Here is a 21553-nt window from a genome sequence, read left to right as displayed (position 1 = left end):
AGGGAAGTTTATTATTAACAGATGAGGGAAAAAGTTGATAGAAATGAAGTAAATGCAAAGAAGGATAGAAGAAAGCAGGGGACACACAGAGGGGGACTGAAAAAACATCCGCGGCCCAGCAAGTGAGCCAGTGGGAAGAGACGGGAACGTCCTGGCCAATTCACATGCAACACACACTGTCTGTGTGTCTGTCTATCGCAGTGTGAGTCGTTATTTGTGTGTAAGCACACAGGGATGTCTGTGCGGATGAGAGGTGAAGAGCTAGCATAGCCCAGCTGCTGAAGCCACAGCTGGTCCAGCCATCACTAGAAAAAGGATCTGAAGGAATAAGAAGAAAAGAGGGGGGGGTGTGAGAAAAAGATGAAGGAGGACTTGATGAAGAGATACCTGTCCCTACAGAGAGGCTTTGGGAACATGGAGGAAGAAGAAGGGATGACAGGAAGAGAGTCTAAGACCGGAAGAAGGAGGCAGTTATTGAGAAAAGCTCCCTGGCCCATGACAGATTAGCTTTGGAAACAGGCCATGAAGGCGGGTCAGCAACACTTCTGGAGCTTGTCATTTCAGCATTTTAGGCACCTTCACAGAAACTGGTCCACGGGCAAACAGGTGGTACCGACTAAATGCACAGTCCATGCTTGTTCCCCCTACACCCACACGGTTGTAGTTTGTTTCATCCAAATTTTATAATCTTTTCCAAATGGCAAGAGATAAAATGTCAGCATGAAAATGCAATTGCTTTTGTTCATGCCTCAATGGTTGGCTATCTGGAAACATTACAGATTTGATTATGGCAGTGGTGATTGGATGCTGGCTGCCAAGAGTTAGGAAAATACCTGATATTATCTGTGGCTCAAAAGAAACTTTCAGGTAATTTGAAAAAGAACTGCAGAAAATACAACACCTGTGTAGGATTGTGAAAGGGAAAATGTCCCGAACCAACATAAACTGTAAGTATAAATGAGGTAGTTGGCCGATGTTCCCTGATACTGATTTTCAAAATCTTTGAATCTCTACTTGAGGGTCTAAATTCCATTGTTCCAAAAGATATTCCTTCTTTCAAAGGTTCAGGTTTTCCTTTAATTTGTTGTTTGTGTCTGAGCCATACACTGTTTAGCATTTAAGGGAAAGAATACCAGTTACACATTGCTGTCATAATGATTAATATAAGATTTTTATGGTTCTGAATATTCAGTACTGTACTGGCTCAAAATATCAACACTTCAGTTATGACCATGTCAGTAAAATAAAGACACTTACTGACTCACCAAAATCCTACTGCACATCCCAAAGATCTGCCCGACTGTGCAACTGCTGACAGTGGAGGTTACCTTGGTGTTCTCCCTCAGTAAGCCTCTATGTCTGTACCCCCCAACAATCCACTGCTTGGGAATGCAGCATTCCTGAAGAGGTTGTTAAAATTCCTCTAAACGTATTGAATCAACACAGTACAGCTGGCTGTGCTGATCACAGCATGCAAAGCTGGAAGAGTTTTTTTTTTTTTTTTAATTCCGTTTCAAAGCGCTATGTGTATTTTGCTTGTTTGTGTTGGGAGACAAATGCATGGTGTGTATCAGCCAAAAAATAAAAAAAAAATAAAAATAATTACTCTGGTTCAGTGCCAAGACCAGAGCACTTAAGTGTAAATGAAAGGAGCTTTTTACATTCGCACCAGCTTCCATACAGCCTGCTGCAACACAAGACTGTTGATATTCCAAAGATGGAAGCAAGATTTGTCTAAGCCGAGGTACGCATTAACTTCTCACCATTCAGCCATTGGGTCGATCTACAAGTACTGTGACTATGGTACTCACAGGAAATTCATCAAATGTTATACAGTATTTTAGTGGTACTGGTCATACTTTAACTTGCATTTGCAATAACTTGAAATAGACAGTCTCCTCCACAGAGTGTTAACACTGGTATCGGATCAATAATCAGTAAGCTGCATATACCGGAAGCCAGGGGTTTAGTTTTGTATCCAAATGACAAAATGCTGCATCCCTCTCTGTTCTAATTATATCTACCAAAACCAATAACTACCAATAGTGAAAGTAAGCGACACAGAGAAGAGTGGAAAAAACAAAAAGGATGACCCGAGTATTTGGTCTCCAGAAAAGAGCCAAAAAGCTTGGGTCAATCAGTGGATCTGTGGAAAACTGAACTACAGCCCGGCCTGGCTGCTCCACTGAGGAGGAGCGATGCCAGCAGAGGTGACACTAGTTAACCTGAACGAGAAACCCAGACTGCCTGTTGACTCCTCTGTGCTCCAGTTTCCATTTAAAGGAACATTTCTTGATTCTGTTTCTACCTTACGCTTACATAAACATAATCAATTGTTGTTTCGGGTTTACAAGTTTTCTGTTTAGCCCTAAATAAGATCCTGTCTTCTCAAAATATGGTAACTGTACCTGACTACAGGCAGAGGGTAACACTTGAGCTTACCTGAAATATAACCTCCACACCTGTAACATGTCTGACTAAAGGCCTATGTCCTAGACTTTTAAATGTGTAAACTCTGTTTTATGTGCAGCATCTATCTCAGACCTGGGCACTGTCCTGTCCGTTGTTTGTCCCTGATTGGCCCACATGAGGTCAATGGGAAATTAGGATCAAACATAAATAAGTGTACATCATGTCAGGCACCAGACGCTCTTTGATGAACTCCTCATCAGAGAATGGTTTAATGTTTCTTGCAATTTTGTGTAAAATCCCAATACAAATGTGTCGCTTTTATTTTAAAGCCGACCGCTTTAAAAATTTTTTTACATGCGTAGGTGCGTGCGAGTGATTCAGCACTGGAATCAATGTTTGACAGATGTGAGCTTGCAAGTCCTGAAAGATGTTAGCTCACGCTGAAAAAAAAAAAAGAAAGATTGCAGAGTTTTTAACAAGACATGTATTTAAATCCGTGTGCTTAGACTGTGGAGAGCAGATTGCTACAGAGTGAATCGCCATTATGAGACTAAACGTTCAGAGAAGTACAAGAACTTGACTGATGCATAATGAAAAGCAACTAGTTTATTTTTTTTTTTACCAGGCTTTACACATCCGGGTATGACGCAGTTAAGACCAGCTCTGTGATTTCCCACAAAAGTCACAAAGAACAGTAAGCCACTCTCTGACAGAGAGCTTACCAAAGTGTTTGGTGGGATCTGCCATGATAATCTGCCCTGACAAAAAAAAAGAAGCATTTGAGAACGCTCCCTCTCCAGCCGAACCGTAACAAGGTAGATCGAGATCATTGCGTGAAACCTGAAGCTGCGGTTGAAAAACAAAGCAGACAGTTTTGACTTTTTCTCCTTGGCTCTGGATGAGAGCTGTGATGTCTGCAAAACAGGTAGCTGCATGCTTTGATAGGCTGGGGTTGTCATGATCCTGTGCCCAGCGTTTTGAGTTCTTTTGTGTAGCTTTCTTTTGTTGTACTTTTCAGGTTGTTTTCTTGGCATTTCTTTTAGTTTCTCTGTTTGTTGTTTGAGTGTGCAGTTTGGTTTCCTTGTGTTTTCATTTTGTAATGTTGCCTTTGTTAAGTTTTCTGTGTTTAGGTTAGTATCTGTTATGTTTAGTCAGTTCCTGTTTTATTTTGACAGTCTCGTGTTCCTTGTGCTTTGTGTTTAGTTTTGCTTCCCCTTTGTCATTAGTCTCATTCATTTCACCTGTTGTTCCCAGTTGTTTCCCCTCACCCCTCGTTTCCTTTGTGTATTTAAGTCTCAGTGTTGTTTAGTTCAGTGTTCAGGTCCTCGTCAGTTTTTGCCTGTGTGTTTTGTCTTCGAGTTTTGGAGTTTTGAGTTTACTGTTTTGTGATTATTGAAGTTTTAAAATAAACTTCCCTCTAAACCTGCTCTCGTCGTGTCCTGCACTGGGGTCCTCCCTGCCTTGCCAGCACGCAGCCGTGACAGGGGTTGAAATGGGACCAACTGGCAGGTGTTCCAAATGCTGGATTTTTATTGGTCTCTCAAAGAGGAGAACTTTCCACCTTTTCATTGCCTATTTGTAACATCTACTCTTACCAGTAGGAGCTTATAAACAGATCAACCAAACTGAGTTGAGCTTAATGGTGTGGCTCTCCACAGCAGTCCCAGTTTCTCATGTGGCCTCTTGGGAAAATGAATTGCTCACCCCTTCTCTATCAGATAACTGTGGTCAGAGTAAAGCCAATTTTTTTTTTAAACAGAAGCATGAGTACAACATCTGGTGTCCTGCCTGTGAGGTCTGGAAACTGATTGCTGAATTTAAAAACAAGGAACAAAACAACCCAGGAATATTTGCACATCAGCGATTCTGCACTTTTTCGAGCTACGAACACACAAACACGCAAGAAAGCACTGATACAAATCTGCTTGTACATTCCACAGTGCAGGGAGCAGAAAGCACCAGTCATCTGAACTACGTGGTAAAAAAAAAAAATGATTTAAATGTCATCACTGCACGTTCTGTTCTGAGAGGAGAAGTGACGGCACACCCAGCACACCATCTGACATCAGAATATCAAGCACGGAGAGACAAAAAGGCTCTCTGCCCAACAGATTAGATAAAGGCATGGTAGGACCAGCCCGCCCTACACGGGCTGCTGATGTCAATGATGCAAGTGACAGAGGGAGAATCACACAGTGTCACTGGTTTGATCTCACTATACAGAAGTGAAATTATGACTAGCAGAAGGAGCAAAGCCAGTGATCAATGCTGATAATTGAGCTTTTGGCCTGTAAGAGCAGGAAAAGCACATGTGCTACTGATGATATTGTGAAGTTAATATGTTATAATGGCTGTGTCCTGGTGTCCCAATAAGACATGACACTGTTACAGTGTTACAGCGAGCCTGAACGCACAATGTCTTTTGCTGTATTACAGAAATGCCCTAACTTAAATAGGAGTATACAGTTTGGTATTACAGAAGCAAATCCCAACCAACTTGAGGAATCTTTATATAATCCAACCATTCATCTAATTTTGGCCCTTTTCCCCCAACAAATGAAATACAATATGGTAAGTTGCAAGTCTTAGAAATACTGTTAGCAGAATCTTACTGCCGTTGGATAGACATAGGCTAACATAAAGCTAATGAATTTGCTCCTTGATATAGTCTTATATTTTCCAGTGGTTCTCCGATTCAATTTGTTTCTGCTCTGCTTTTCTCATTTTCAACACAAATATAATTTAAAGCAGTGAATGACGGGTAATTAGTCTTCATCTGACATTCATGTTAACACTTGTACAGACTACATACTGTCTGTCCCACTGCTGGGCTGCTGCGAACGTAAGGTGGGCCTGAATTGGACACTTGTGTGCTCATGCCTCATAGACATTCATTCCCAAGGAGCCACATGCAAAAGCACACTTTAAAAAAAAAAAGAAGCTAATTTGACTCCTCAGGGGTCGCAGTCATGCAACTCTCAAAAGCTACTTTCTACTCTTAGGAGAAGGGAACAAATTAAGTTCAAACACAACTAAATTATATTGTTTTTTTAAGCAGACACCAGAGTAATTTCACAACCTCCATGAAGTATGGTTATGAAGCCGGCATGGCTGCAAAGTACATTGAACACATTGTCAATGGATGTGAAGTGGAGCGCTCTGACAGCGGCAGGGAAAGGAGGGCAATGAGAGGTGGCCTTTCATGCTTGCTGGCTGCTAGCTTTGGCGGAGGAACAGCAGTCCTCAGCCAGGCTGCCTGTAAAGTGGGTGCATGACTGGAGGGGAGAGAGTGAAGGGGAAATAAGAAAAGAAAGGAAGGCGATGTGAAACACTCCACCGGGATAATAAATGCTATAATATTCTGCAGGAAGGAGGGCAAGGAGTCCAAAAAGGACTAATGTTTCCTTATTTTTCTGCCTTGAAAAGACAATAATGTCTCTGAGCAGTAACAGTGGAGGCAGAGGTGCTGTAGGAGGTGGGCAGACAGATATGCAGACAGGCAGGTAGTGACTCAGACAGGAAGTTGCAGAAGCCAACAGATGCAGGCGGCAAGGCAGACTTGCATCTAAAGAAGTCTCAGACAGATGAGGGAAATTATGTGTGTGTGTGTGTGTGTGTGTGTGTGGGGGGGGCTGGTATTCAGCTGAATATCTGAATCTGCTGGTATCTATGGCAACATGGCTTTGGCATTCTCAGTGTTGCTGGAAAGAGCCGCGAGTACAGAAGAGGAGCAGGCAGCAAGTGGATGCTGGGATTCACACCAGACAAAGAGGGATGCCAAGCCCAGCTGGGTGCAGCGTTCACCTAGGTGATATATCAATATTTATCTTCCATGATGACAGTGATTTCCAAGGATGAAACAAGAGGCTGCTGTGTGTCGCTCCTGGCTTGATTCCCACTGAGAAACTATGCATCAGATGGATGCTTTGAAGGATGTTTGCCACAATAAAAAAAACACTGCCAGTGCATGACCGGTAATTATAAAGAAGGAGTGAGTGAGGAAATTAAGGGTAACATGTGGAACACCAGTATGCTGATGAGTCAGTAATTTGTGACACAAATATTAATGCATGTTATACAGGCTAAAAAGACCTAATAAAATTCTTCTTTCAGCTGCTCCCTTTAAGGGTTACCACAGCAGATCATCTGCCTCCATCTCACCTTGTTCACCCTACTCATTTCTAATCCTGTCCACCCTGATCACTTCCACTGAAAATCTCAGCATCTTCAACTCTGCCGCCTCCAGCTCGGCCTCCTGTCTTTTTGTCAGCGCTGCTGTCTCCAAACCAAACATCATAGCAGGTCTCCACCTACTCCATCCTACCTGCACTCTCTTCTTCACCTCTCTTGTGCACTGGCCATTGACGTGGAAGATTAAACCCAGAACCCAGGTACTTAAACCACCTACCCTCAGTACCACTACTACTTGCAGCTTAACTGTTACACATCTCTCCCTCTCATTCACACAAGTGTGTTCTGTCTAAAAAAAAGACCTAATGAAATAAAAATTCATAATCCAAATTCTTATCATGTGTCCCTACGTTGATCTTGTTAAGAGTTATCTGAGGTGACCAGCTAGCCTCTCCTATATTATGAAACCACTTAAGCTAGCCACTATGTATTACATTATTTTATTAAAAGAGACCAGTCGGCAACCCCCTGGCAACTTCTGGTTGCTAGGAGAAAATGTGTATTCCCAAATGAGTGGTTGATGGGGATTGCTGGTTGTTGCTGGTCGCAAAGATGGTGCGGTACCGAAAGCCTCTTTGTGATTGGTTTGGTTGCTAGCAGGTTACTGCAGTTGCCTGTAGTTTGAATGGAAGTCACCAGTTTGTCTGCAAACACTCGCTAACCAACCATCCAGCAGTGGTAAAACATGTGATGCAAACCAGACCAACATGTCTCAAAAGGTGCAACTTCACCGTTTCTGGTTTGCATTGCAATCTTTACAGTTTCACTGCCACTTAGTGAGTAGTTGGCGAGTGTTTGCAGACACATCAGCATCTTTCATTTATTGCGGTTGACTGCAGCTACTGTATCTGCTCACGATCAAAGTAACTGCAAACTTAAACTTAAAAAATTTCACCTAGAAACAGCCAGCAACCCCCGGCAACCACTCGGCCAACCAGCCGGAGAATACACATTTTTCCCTAACAATCAGTGATTACCAGGGCGTCACTAACTGCGTTCTAGGTGTGTGTGACTGGGGGTTTTAACAACCAATTTTACAACAGTCGGGGAATCCTCATTTTCTCTCACACACGCACACGCAGGTGCACGCACGCACACATGCACGCACACACACACACACACACACATCTTCATTACACAGGGATAGTCATCACAGCAGCTACCTACTCCACTCATGGTGTCACAACTTTGCAAATCTACCATAAAGGTAAATAATGTATAACTCTTCCACCTTGAACTTCCCCAACACAACCTCAACACTTAAGTGTTCCAAAGGTTTTCCTTTGGAAACATCTGGATGGGACTGTATGTATTTGTGTCCACCACACTTCTGGCCACTGCCAGGGACCGGGCTTTAAAATGACCACAGACAGAAGCCCATTTCACAGGGCTTTTAAAAACAATCCGTGACAAACAACACTGTATATATTATTGTATTCTCATCTTGGATCTGTAAATCCCACAGCATGTGGTCTTATTTTAATAACTTTCAAGCATAACATATTGTTTGCCCTAACAGGGCACAGGACAACTTCTCCCACCTGTAGGTGAATATGAGCCAGTGAAAACTCTGCTGGTTATCTTGTTTGTCTCATGTGTCTCTGCTAGCTAGGCCAAACTGCTCTGCTCTGCAAATAAAGTTCCTCTTACTGACTTTCACTTCAACTTCTGGAGCTTTTGGGAAGTGCCAAAGACGACTCAGCACTTTTGGCCCTGTAGCTGCCTTTGGGATGCCCCCCCCAGACATATATGCATTTAGTACAAGTGCATCTGCATGAGTCTGTGTGTGTTCGTGTTTGCCTGTCTGTACAGCTATCCAACAAATACATATATCAACAAGAACTGGGACTGTGTGTTCCACATCAGTGTTTTTTGGCAAGAATTTGAAGCAGGATTATTTTTTCTTTTATGTCAGCTGGCAGATATGAAAGGTTTATTTTAGTTTGGTGAAGTTAGAAAAGCCTCCGTTTCCAAGATGCCTGTTAATGACACAACATTAGTGACCAAAAACAACATCAGACATACAAAACAAAAGCCTCACCATGCCCCCCCCCCAAAACGCAGCCACTTGAAGTTGCCTTATGCAGTGATTTCAGTTTATTTGTTATGCTTACAATGCTGTGGCACAACGGAGGCAAATACACAAAGACACAGTTACTGGGTTAGAAGTGTTGTGTGTAATAAGAGAGCCTGGCTGCTATTTTAATCTGTAGCCCTGATTGTCTTCTGTTTTGAGGAGAGGGAGCAGAGAATACAGACTGTGAGTCAAACAGCTCATTGGATCATACCCTACATCTAACACTTAGCAGAGCTGGGGAGAGAAGGAAAACAAACACACCCCTGCCAGGACACATGTATGTTTGTGCCCACATAGACATTTCATATTATTACTCAAGTATTTGATTCAGACAGGAAACTTAAAACTTTAAAAACTCAGTGCTGGAAAATCCGCAATGGAAGTTAATTAAACTTGTGACCAAAAAGAAAAGGAAAAACATTTGGATTATGGCTCTATTAATGCTATTACAGATTTAGTGTTCAGGGCTGGATTTGAGAATTATTAGGTTCATGTGACCCTACCTTGTATCCAGCATGAGTCCTGCTCTTTGCATGCGGTGTGGTAGAGCAGAGCTCAATGGCCTCGGGCTCGTGGAAGATCACCGTGGGCAGCGGCTCCTTTCTCAGCGTCAGCACATTCAGCTTGGTCTTCAGCATGGTCTGAAAGTGCTGATGGAGAAAGACAGATATACACACTGTGCTTTAGGCAAATATGGAATCTGTACCAAACAGCAAAAAAGGGTAATTATGGCTGTGGTTCAACATTATGTTTCCTTGTCAACACTGCAGCTTACACAAAGAAAATTACAACCCCCAGAAACATCAGCATTTTAAAGTGTGGCGTGTGCAGAGGTGCATCCTCGCGTCCAGCAAGACTCATAGGAAAGTATGGAACGTGCTCAATGGGTTAAAGGATTTCAGGATTTTATATTTTAACAGGCACCTCCTTAAACTCATAAAAAAACATCTCAGTGGTGAAAAAATGAAGATGAAAAGTCCAAGTAAGATGCTGCGAGAGGTTTATTCTGCTCCGAGTGGAATGTGAGGAGCAGACGAAGGAAGCCCTGCCCTCTCTGTCCCCGTCAAAACAAGAGGGGCCGCCTGCTCTCATACTACAGTCCATGGCAAGCGTTCCCTGAAGTCGAGCAGAACCACATGGTCGGTCTGGCCATGTGTAGTGTGCCTGCTAGAATTTCTGGTATTTTTAGACACCGTCAAAACAAAACTGAGCAGCTAATTTAAATCATGATTTTTTCAGAACTAAGGGGAAAACAGCATACCTGCTGGGCACGGTGTCTGCGGCCTGATCTCATTTATTTGTCTGGCTCTATCAATCGGCGAACTGCGGCCTGAAAATGAAATTTCTTGCCAAATCCATATCAATCGATCTTGTTAGGGACTAACAAGGTTACTGTTTGCTATAAACAGTTATACACAACTTAAACAAACCGCTAGCTGCAATGTGAAGCTGGGCTCTTGGCATGTTCACACCATTGGTTTGGAATACCCAGATTTGATCGTTAGACACCCTGTGGAGGAAGCTTATATCCTGCTGTTTGTATGTATCTCATCCTTTCGGTCACCACCCAGAGCTCGTGGACATAGATGAGGAAATCTTAAATACATTGGCTCCTATGAAACTTAGGCAGTCTAAGACCAAACCTGAACCTTGGTTCAATGATCAAGTTCGTGAGGTCAGACGTAAATGTCGTCGAGCCGAACGTAAATGGAAAAAAGACAATTTGCAAGCCTCCTTCCTGCTTCTCAGGAAATATTGGCATCTTTATCAAAGTTCCATTAAGGAGGTCAAAAAAGGATTACTTGTCCAAGATTATTCTCTCTCATCAACATAATCTGCGTGTCTTATTCAAAACTATTGACTCTGTTCTTAATGTTTCACCGTGCTTGCTTGGGGAGATGGGCGGTTTAACCTGCGATGATTTTATGAATTTCTTTACTGGTAAGGTGTCCAATTTAAGATCTCTTATTGTGTTACCTGAAAATGACCCTGCCTGTTTGGCCCCATGTTCGGCCATTCTGGATAGGTTTCAGCCAGTAGACTTGACCTTTTTAAATAACATAGTCGAACACATGAAACCATCGGGCTCTCCTCATGAAATTATTCCCCCTTACTTTCATAAGGACGTCTTCCCTAGTATTGGGCACTCTATCCTTACCATTGTAAATAGTAGCCTGTTGTAAAGTGACATCCCTGTGAGTTTTAAACACGCAGTGATACAGCCTCTTCTTAAGAAGCCTAGCCTTGACCAGACTGTTTTGGCTAATTTCAGGCCTATCTCCAAACTGCCTTTTATATCCAAAATACTAGAAAAAGTCATCCTTTCTCAAATAAAGCCTTTTTTAGACCAACACAACATTTTAGAGACATTTCAATCTGGTTTTAAAGCTCAGCATAGTACCGAATCGGCCTTGGTAAGGGTTCTAAATGATGTTCTAGGGGGTAATGACTCTGGGAACTATGTTGTCCTTGTGCTTTTAGACTTATCTGCCGCTTTTGACACAATAGACCACAGTATCTTATTGTCCCGTTTAAATACCCATGTTGGCTTCCATGGTACTGTTTTAAAATGGTCTGAAAATTTGTCTGGCAGGTCTATATCTGTTTAACTAGCTGACGCAGAGTCCTTACTTGCCCCATTATCTTGTGGGGTTCCCCAAGGCTCAATTCTTGGCCCACTGCTTTTTTCTCTCTACTTGCTACCTTTGGGCTCAATTCTGCGGAAGCATGGAATTTCCTTCCATTGCTATGCAGACGACATTCAAATGTATATGTCCTTAAAGAGAGGTGCCTCCTCGATTAAATTATTATTGCTATGTTTGGAGGACATTAAAGCATGGATGGCCCTTAATTTTTTAAGCTTTAATGAAAATAAAACAGAAGTGATAGTGTTCTGTCCGAGTAGCCTGCAGGATTCATCTAAAATTGACCTGAGACCCTTAGCCCCTTACTTAAAGCAGACTGTGTCTAACCTGGGCTTCAAACTTGACTGTGAACTGAAATTTGATCGCCAGGTTGGGGCAGTAGTCTGCTCTTGCTTTCATCATTTAAGACAATTAACTAAGGTTAAGCCCCTCCTTTCTAAGCAGCACTTGGAGTTGGTGATCCATGCTATGATCACTACTAGGCTTGACTACTGTAATGCCCTTTATTTTGGTATCAGTCAGTCCTCCCTCAGACAACTTCAGCTGATTCAAAATGCTGCTGCTTGGCTCCTGTCTGGTGTTGGAAGGAGGGAGCGTATTTCTCCTGTTTTGGCTTCTCTACACTGGCTACCAGTTCACTACAGAGTCTGTTTTAAAATTCTTTTATTTGTGTTCAAATGTCTTCATGGTCTAGCGCTATCGTACCTGTCTGAGCTAATAACTCCTTATCTCCCAACTTGCTGCCTCAGATCAGCTGATCAGCTGCTAGTTGAGGTCCCAAGATCTAAGTTAAAGCTCAGAGGCGATAGAGCTTTTAGCATTTCTGCCCCTATTTTATGGAACACATTTTTAAAGACACATTTTTATTCACTGGCTTTTAGTATACATTGAGATCTTATTAATTTTGTATTTCCTGTTTTATTATTGTTGTTCTTGTTGTCTTTGCTCTTTTTATTGTACAGCACTTTGTTGCAGTTGCTGTTTTTAAAGTGCTTAAAAATGAATAAAGTAAAGTAAAGTAAATAGCAAAAAAGATCTATCTAGACGATTTTTAATCTGAATGGTTTAACGATGGTGCCATTTGGAAGGGGAAAGTTTAAATAGCAATTGTAAAACAGAGCCTGACTGATACTCACCCCACCAAAATATAGGCCAGTATAAGCTAGTTGCCCATCTATAGCAGCTAATAAGTGAAAAATTCAAAAGTAAAGAAGAGACAGGAGAAACACCCGTTAGCCATATTATGAGTGTTAATGTCACACAATTTGTCCACCAGAGGGCACTCTGCAACTTCCCTGTTAGTAACATGTATGGAAAGCCACAAAACACAAACAACAAGCAGAGTTCACTTGTTGTGACAATAAAACAAGATTATTTTTAAACTGTATTGTCATAATATCTCAATAAGGACTCATAACTACCATAACAAATGTTAGGGAAACCTGTTTTCTCTTTTGTGTATCTGAAGAATTACGGATTAGATTTTTTTAATCACTGGCATTGGTCTTCAAAATCCTCTGTCTGTTGGGCTTTTTACTAAAAGCAAAGGTAAGCGCTAATTAGCTAGTATGTTCACTATCCATCCATCCATCCATCCATCCTCTTCCACTTATCCTGTTCAGGGTTGCAGGGGGGCTGGAGCCAATCCCAGTTCACATAGGTCAAGAGGCAGGGTACACCCTGTACAGGTTGCCAGCCTGTTGCAGGGCCAGCACAGACACAGACAACCATTCACACCTATGTGTAATTTAGAGTGACCAATTAACCTAACCCCAGTAACTGCATATCTCTGGACCAGAGTACCTGGAGAAAACCCATGTGGTCACGTGGAGAACATGCAAACTCCACACAGAGAGGCCTGGGCCAAGGTGGAATTGAACCCAGACATTGTAGCTGTAAGGCAGCAGTGCTAACCACCGCGCCACCGTGCTGCATTATCTAATTAAAACTTATTTCCGCTGTAAGTTTCCATAACCACCGGTGACCAGCTGGGTTACTGTATATTTACCAACAATTGTACAGTTTGGCAGTGCACCAATTCGTCCTTCTACAGCAACCCAGCTGGTCATCGGTGGTTATGGAAACTTACAGTGGAAATAAGTTTTGATTAGATAAGGCAGCACGGTGGTGCGGTGGTTAGCACTGCTGCCTTACAGCTGTACAATTTACCAACAATTGTGAACAGAGTGGCTCCTTGGTGGGTCCTATTTAAGAACTATCCAATAATGTATGAAAATCATGAATAGCAGATTAATCCTGCACTGAGCTTACCTTAGCAAATCTTATAGCAACCCATCCAACAGCTGTACACCGCAAATGTCAACCTCCATGGCTGCAGTTGATGAAAATCACAATCAACAGGTCAAACATTAGAATTCAGCATGTGGAAACCCTGAACGTCTGTACTTGATTTATAGCAATCCATCCATGAATAAAACACTTCTCGTAATCGGGACTGTTTTGTCACAGCTGAGCACGGCTTCAGAATTTCACTCAACCGACCTCTCAAATCCTCAACATTAATGCAATAATTGACAATGCGAGCTATTGTGAGCACACCACCAAAAACAAACTGGAGTTTCTTGTTAAGTACAGATCACTTTAACAAATGCTCTCCTTCACTTTTTCCTGCACTCAGTGGAACTACAAAGCTGTTTTCCACGTTACGCTGCGCAAAAGCTATTTTCTCCTGCAACAGATGGTCAACATTTTCGAGCGATGAAAACAGCCAATACTGCCAATGCAGACTATCATCAGTCTTCACTGTTGCCTTCAGAAAGCCAAGCAGAACCCTATATCAACTTAGAAAAATGGGTTTTGTGTCAATGTCTGAAATTAAACACCACTACTTAGGCATTATTACCTGATTATTGAAGTTAATACCATTAACACCAGTGTTTATGATTATATTAACACTGTCCTGGATCAGTTGGTTTTCTGCTGTCATTGTTATAAGGGTTTCAAAATGCATCATAGTCTGAATTATTATAGTGTTTGGCTATGAAATGGCAGAACTAAAAAAAAAAAGCCTAATCCCGTGCTGATGCCCTACAGTGTAACCCCCCAATCTCTCACTCACCACAGTGGACCTTCATGCTGAGAAGAATAATAATAAAGAGAAGGAAGGAGAGAGGGGATGGGCAGGAGGAAGATAAGGCATGAGGGGGGCAGATGAAGGAGAAAAAGAATGATGGACTTGTGAAAGTAAAGCCACATGTGTGTAAACGCTTGCTGACCTCCGCGTCAGCACTTCAGCTTCCTGACAGTGGCTTGCATTCCTGCGGTTGGCCCCGGTACGGAGTGAGACTGGGGGGGTGCCACGACTCTACACCCCCCCACCAAGTCTACAAGGTTTGAGCAGGTATGGAAAAGAAGTTTAGAAAAAAACTTGGCCTTGTGTGTGTGTGTTTGTGTGTGTGTGTGTGTGTGTGTGTGTGTGTGTGTGTGTGTGTTTTATATACAATGAGACATACATATAAAACAATGTGCTATATACTACTTGAGGAAATAGGAAAGTTTTTTATTCCCCATTTCTTTTCCGCATGGGGAGGGCTGCTTGTGGAGCACTTCTGGAATTCTATTCACAATATTTTCACAGTATCCTAATGTTTTTGTTATTTCTCAAGTCCCAACTGTCTCCTCATCAAGTTATTGATTCTATTTCTGACTATAACTTGGACCCAGAAAAGTGTTCGGCCTCCAACATCAGACCAGTGTGGGCACGGTCAGTTTTGATTTGGTACAAAGCGAGGATCCTGTAAACACTTGAGCAATCACTGAAGTGCCTGACCTCCACACTTAAGCCTCTTTTCCACAAGTACCTACTCAGCACGCCTTGACTCAACACAGTTTTCTTTGTTTTCCATAACAATTGTGTACCACCTCAACATGGGTGGAGTCGATATCGCAACGTGAGCAGCTGTCATTTGATGTAATTTGTATGCGACTCAAACGCGGCCATTAGCTCGGAGTCCTCCTGATGCACTTTCTCATCTCTTGACTGCCACCAAGCACAGAAACGTCTGCACCTCATCCTTGGAACACGGTGTTGGTTTGTGTGTGTCTCCGTTTCCCTCGCTGCAGGGTTTTAAAAATGGTGCACGCGATTCTGGTGAAGGACTTGCTCTCAATGACTCATCTCGTGACGACACCCCCTGGCCACACATTTTCGGATCGCTTGGAACCCCGGCTGAGTGGGTACTAAAAAAGTACCTAATGGAAAACCCTACAAATCAAGTTGAGTTGAGTTGAGTAGGTACTAATGGAAAGGCTGCATTTGTGTTTAAATGTGTAACTTGAACAAAAGCCTCCACATGCTGAATATCGACCTGTTTTTTTGTTTTTTTTTTTACCCTGAATGACATTTGTTGCTCCTAATATGCCTGAAGAGCTGTGCCATCAGTATAGCTCTAATTCAAGTGTTTAGTGATAGCTAGTATACTGCTACAGCAAGTGGTACGAGTAAACGAGGGCCTCAGAGGAATCTAATAGTTGGATAGTTATGATGCTATGCGCCATCCATCAAGACACTTGACTACATTTCCTGGCTGGAGTCTGTCATATTTCTGAAAGATAACCCACATTCACTCCATCTGCTTGTTCTAGAGTACACAGCGGCCATGGCTTCCAAAAAATTCATAGATTCATAGGCACAGCAACTTTACTGCTTCCTATTTTGCCATTTTAGGAAAAGAAACACATTTTTACTTGTCATTGTGCTAAGATATACGATAGTATGAAGATGGCGTGGCAGCACGGTATGAAACTTGTTAGTAGTGTATCCCTGGAGCACCAGATTTAAAGCATTAGTGAAAAATGAGAGAGTGCATATAAATTTTCATAGTGAATATTTGGAAGAAATCCCTGAAGCACACGATTTATTATATGATTATGTGACTTTTTCCTATAAATAACTTTGGGTTTTCAGTTGCCATTTATAGTTCATGCCTTATTAAGTGCTCATTGTAATCTTTAATCTCGTGAAATTATTTGGTCTTTTGAAGGTGAGTTATGACACTTACCTTCATCACTGCAAAGGTTCACATTTAGTGTTATTATTTTAATGTTAAAAAGCATCAACACCGTCACAGTACTGCCAGTAAATATATAGGTAGCCCCTTAACTGGCAAGGGCCCGGTGACGGGCCGTTTGTAGTCCCTTTTATATGGCAGGCTAGACCCTCCCATTTTTATTGACACGTCATTCGGCCAATCATGTAACTGGCTGCACCAAATCACCTGACAAAGCTACGTGACGCCCTCTGAGTATTATTGGCTCTGGGAAACCCATTTCTTAACATGATTGGCCGAATGAGGTGTCAGTCAAAATGGGCGGGTCTAGCCTGCCATATAAATGCACTTCATTCGGCCCGCGGACCAGACGCAGCCGATTAATAGGCTATGAAATGGGTTGTTCAGAGCCAATAATAACCAGAGGGTGTTATATAGTTGTTTCAGGTGATTTTATTTGCTGCCAGTTAAGGGGTTAATGCGTCTTTATAGAGCAAAGACATTACAACAAAAAGGGACCGAAGACTGCAACGACTCCTACAATTCAGTCATTTATACTTTCCTGCTCTCAGAGCCTGTACGGTATGCATTTACCTATAATGAGTGATTCCAACCAGCTTTAGCTCACAATATTAACCTTTTGCCCTGTGGAACTACTAAAAATTAGTAGTGTTAAAATATGATGGATGACCAATGGCTGTTGCATTCACTGATTCACACACAATAAGACAGTGTTGGTTTTTAAACTGTGATGTCCAATCCTATCTGTTCACAAGGTTGGTTTGGTAAACCTTTGTTAGGTGCACCTGTTCAAAAAATATCTAATCAGCCAATCACATGGCCGCAACTCAGTGCATTTAGGCATGTAGACATGGTCGAGAAAACCTGCTGAAGTTCAAACTGAGCATCAGAATGAGGAAGAAAGGTTATATAAGTGACTGAATGCAGCAGAGTGGCTGGTCTGAGTATTTCAGAAACTGCTGATCTACTGGGATTTTCCCCACACAACTATCTCTAAGGTTTACAGAAAACAGTCCAAAAAAGAGGAACCTCTGGGTAAAAATGCCTTGTTGATGCCAGAGGTCAGAGGGGATTGCCCAGACTTGGCTTTAAGATGATAGGGAGGCAAAAATAACTCTAATAACAACTTGTTACAGCCAAGGTATGCAGGAGAGTATCTCTGAATGCACTACATATCGAATCTTTAAGCAGAACTACAGCAGCAGAAGACCACACTGGGTGCCACTTCTGTCAGCTAGGAATTTGGTATAAACACCATAAAAGCATTGATACAAATCAGGATGGATCATCCATCTTGCCTTGTATCAATAATTCAGGCTGATGGTGGTGGTGTAATGGTGTGGAGGATGTTTTTTGGCACACGTTGGGCCCCTTAGAACCAACTCATTCAAACACCACAGCCTACCCATATAGTGTTGCTGACCATGTCCATCTCTTGACTGCAATGTACCCATCTTCTGATGGCTGCTTCCAGCAGGATAATGCACCATGTCACAAAGCTCATCTCAAACTGGTTTCTGGAACATGACAATGAGTTCACTGTAGTCAAATAGCCTCCACAGTCACCAGATCGCAATCCAACAGAGCATGTGGGATGAGGGGGAAGAGGAGATTCACATCATGGCTGTGCAGCCAACAAACTGTGTGATGCTATCATGCCAATATGGACCAAAGTTTCTGAGGAACGTTTCCACCACTTTGTTACATCTGTGCCACAAAGAATTAAAGCAGTTCTGAAGGGTCCAAGGGTCCAACCTGTTACTAGTAAAGTGTACTTGAATCTTAACATCTGGATCTTAGTCAAACTGCCAACAAATTCTATATGACTGCTGTCCAAGGGTGTCTCTGATTACTACTGAAGTGCCATCAAGACAAGTGGACATGCTGATTTCTTAAAGAGTCCCTGCTACTGAATGATTTGGAATTGTGCATTTTAAAATATGCAAATTTAAGACTTGAACAGTCCCAACCACAAGAAATCAAGTCTCCAGACAGGTTTTGGGGAGTGCATTTTGCCTCCTACAGTGATGAGCTTAACAGATCACAGATGGTAAGTTAAACTTTTGGCCCTCTGAGGAAGCATTCTAAGAGAAAAGAGGCTCTCAGGTCAATATCATGGTGAGTCACTGAATAACAGGGTGAAAACAGGCACTTGAGCACACCCACTGAGACACATAAAGCCAGGGCTATGGGGATGGAATTATGACAAAAGTGTACAAAACAGATGGAAATAATATTAAGAAGAAGCCCTGCAGATCAATGTCCTTGTCCAAAAGTATGATAAAAAGCCACCCCCTGGATACACAATGGCTACTGGCTCATCCCAAGAAATCAACCAAGTGTGGTTAGTTATGTTAAGTATGGTTAGAAGTCTTGTAACACAAGACCTCAAGACCATATGAGTCAACATTACTCTGTGACATACACATCGGCATCCACAGACTCCAACACACATGTAGAGCCTGCAGAAAGAGCAGAGACAGCAGTGTACCAGCTGCTCAACATGTGTGTGGTGTTGATAAAGAACAAGAAAAGAGGACATCATTGTTTGCTATTCTGTACTATTGTGTAGCACTTTTTTTTTTTTAGTGGGAGCCCACATCACCTCTGTTGTCAAAAAGGCCCAGCAGAGGATGTAGAAGAAGAAGAAGAAGAAGAAGAAACAGCCTTTATTGTCCCACAGAGGGGAAATTTGGGTGTAACAGCAGCCGCAGTTATTATAAATATAAGTAAAAATATAATAATTCACACTATTAAGAAAAGAATATAAATATATATAAAATCAACAAACAAGATTAACCTTAATACTACTAATAATAACACTATATACAATGTACATGATGTGCCTGTGTGTTGAACCTTAACAGGCCGGACTATTTACAGTATATTATATATTATCCTACATTGTGTAGGTTATTGTGGTTTTTGTTGGGAGCAGTGATGATTATAAAGTCTTACAGCTGCTGGGAGGAAGGATCTACGATAACGCTCCTTTGTGCATTTAGGATGCAGCAGTCTGTCACTGAAGGAGCTCTCCAGCTCAGCAACAGTTTCATGCATGGGATGGGAGACCTAGTCCATCAGTGATGTTATTTTGGTCAGAGTCCTTCTGTCTCCCACCACCTGCACTGAGTCGAGAGGACATCCTAGGACAGAGCTGGCTTTCCTGATGAGCTTGTCTATCCTCTTCCTCTCAGCTGTAGACAAGCTGCTGCTCCAACATACTGCTGCATAGAAGATGGCTGATGCCACCACAGAGTCATAGAAGGTCTTCAGGAGTGTCCCCTGCACTCCAAAAGACCTCAGCCTTCTCAGCAGGTAGAGTCTGCTCTGAACCTTCCTGTAGAGCGCATCAGTGTTATGAGTCCAGTCCAGTTTATTGTTTAGGTGAACACCCAGGTACTTATAAGAGTCCACTATCTCAATGTCCACTCCCTGGATGTTCACCGGTGTCCGTGTGGTGGGTCTGCGCCTGCGGAAATCCACCACCAGCTCCTTGGTTTTAGCGGCGTTTATCAGGAGGTGGTTCCGCTGGCACCAGTCCACAAAGTCCTGAGTCCACTGTCTGTACTCTGAGTCATCCTCACCTGTGATGAGGCCAACTATGGCAGAGTCGTCAGAGAACTTCTGCAGATGGCAGCGTGGGGAGTTGATGGAGAAGTCTGCAGTGTAGAGGGTGAAGAGGAACGGTGCCAGCACAGTTCCCTGTGGGGCCCCCGTACTGCAGACCAGCCTGTCAGAGACACAGCCATGTGTCCTCACGTACTGTGGGCGGTCAGTGAGGTAGTCCAGTATCCACTCGGAGATGTGGTGGTCCACTCCTGACAGTTCCAGCTTGTCTCTCAGAAGTCCTGGCTGGATGGTGTTAAAAGCACTGGAGAAATCAAAGAACATGATCCTCACAGTGCTTCCAGGCTTCTCCAGGTGGGTCAGAGCTCGGTGCAGGAGGTAGATGATGGCGTCATCCACCCCGATGCCAGGCCGGTAGGCGAACTGCAGCGGGTCCAACGAAGACGACACCATGAGGCGTAGATGGTTGAGGACCAGCCTCTCGAGGGTCTTCATTAGATGCGATGTCAGGGCTACCGGCCTGTAGCTGCTAAGATCCTTTGGATGTTTGGTCTTTGGTACCGGTACCACACAGGAGGTCTTCCACAGTTGTGGTACTTTCCCCAGCTTCAAGCTCAGGTTGAACATGTATCCCATGATGCCACACAGCTGATCTGCGCAGCACCTCAGGAGCCTGGAGCTGATGCCGTCTGGACCAGCAGCCTTTCGCACCTTGATTTTACGTAGCTCCTTCCTCACATGATGAGTTGAGAGGGACAAGATGGAGGTGGGGGATGGGGGTTGTGAGATGGAGTCCTCAGAAGTGAAGGGGGTTGGTAATGGCTGAGAGCTGAGAGGTGTGAGGTCCCAAGAAGAAGAAAGGTTGGCAGTCATTAAAGATGGTGGGGCTGACAGCAGGGGGGACTGGGCTGGGGGAGGGGTGGGTGGCTGGTCAAACCTGTTAAAGAACTGGTTCAGGTTGTTCACCCACTCTAAGTCTCCCACAATCCTAGGGCTTGGTTTGTGGCCTGAAATTGAGTTCAAACTCCTCCAAACCCCACTGATGTTGCTCTGCTGTAGCTGGTCCTCCATCTTCTTCCTGTAGATGTTTTTTCCATCCCTGATTTTCCTTCTCAGATCCTTCTGCACGGCTCTCAGCTCCTCCTTATTTCCTGATCTAAAGGCTCTCTTCTTCTCCTTCAGGAGAGCCTTTATTTCGGAGTTGATCCAGGGTTTGTTGTTTGAAAAACACCGTACCCTCCTGGTGGGCACAGTGTTTTCCACGCAGAAATTGATGTAATCAGTGATGCAGTCCGTGATGCTGTCGATGTCCTCCCCATGAGGGGCACAAAGCTCTTCCCACACAGTGGAGCTAAAGCAGTCTCTCAGAGCTTCTTCAGTCTCCTCAGACCATTTCTTCACTGTGTGTGTCACAACTGGTTCTCTGTGTACCAAGGGTTTGTACACAGGCTGGAGATGAACCAGGTTGTGATCTGAGCCCCCCAGGGGAGGCAGAGGTGATGAGCTGTATGCCTCCTTGATGTTGGCATACAGTAGATCCAGTGTGTTGGTATTCCTGGTGTGGCAGGTGACATACTGGGTGAAGGTGGGGAGAGTGGAGGACAGGGAGACGTGGTTAAAGTCCCCTG

At 43.2% G+C, this 21553-nt stretch overlaps 1 protein-coding gene across 1 annotated transcript in view; it reads right to left on the bottom strand.

Moving 5' to 3' along the window:
* Positions 1-21553, bottom strand: part of pid1 (phosphotyrosine interaction domain containing 1) — a 42983-nt gene that overhangs the window by 10692 nt on the left and 10738 nt on the right. Inside the window, exon 2 of the mRNA XM_030745293.1 lies at positions 9184-9330. Within this exon, the coding sequence (XP_030601153.1) occupies positions 9184-9330 (147 nt within the window). The remainder of the gene's footprint in view (positions 1-9183; positions 9331-21553) is intronic.

Source organism: Archocentrus centrarchus, chromosome 13, assembly GCF_007364275.1.
Source record: "Archocentrus centrarchus isolate MPI-CPG fArcCen1 chromosome 13, fArcCen1, whole genome shotgun sequence".
NCBI lineage: Eukaryota > Metazoa > Chordata > Actinopteri > Cichliformes > Cichlidae > Archocentrus > Archocentrus centrarchus.
The sequence above is the reverse complement of the archived record's forward strand: the minus strand, read 5'-3'. Positions and strand labels throughout refer to the sequence as shown.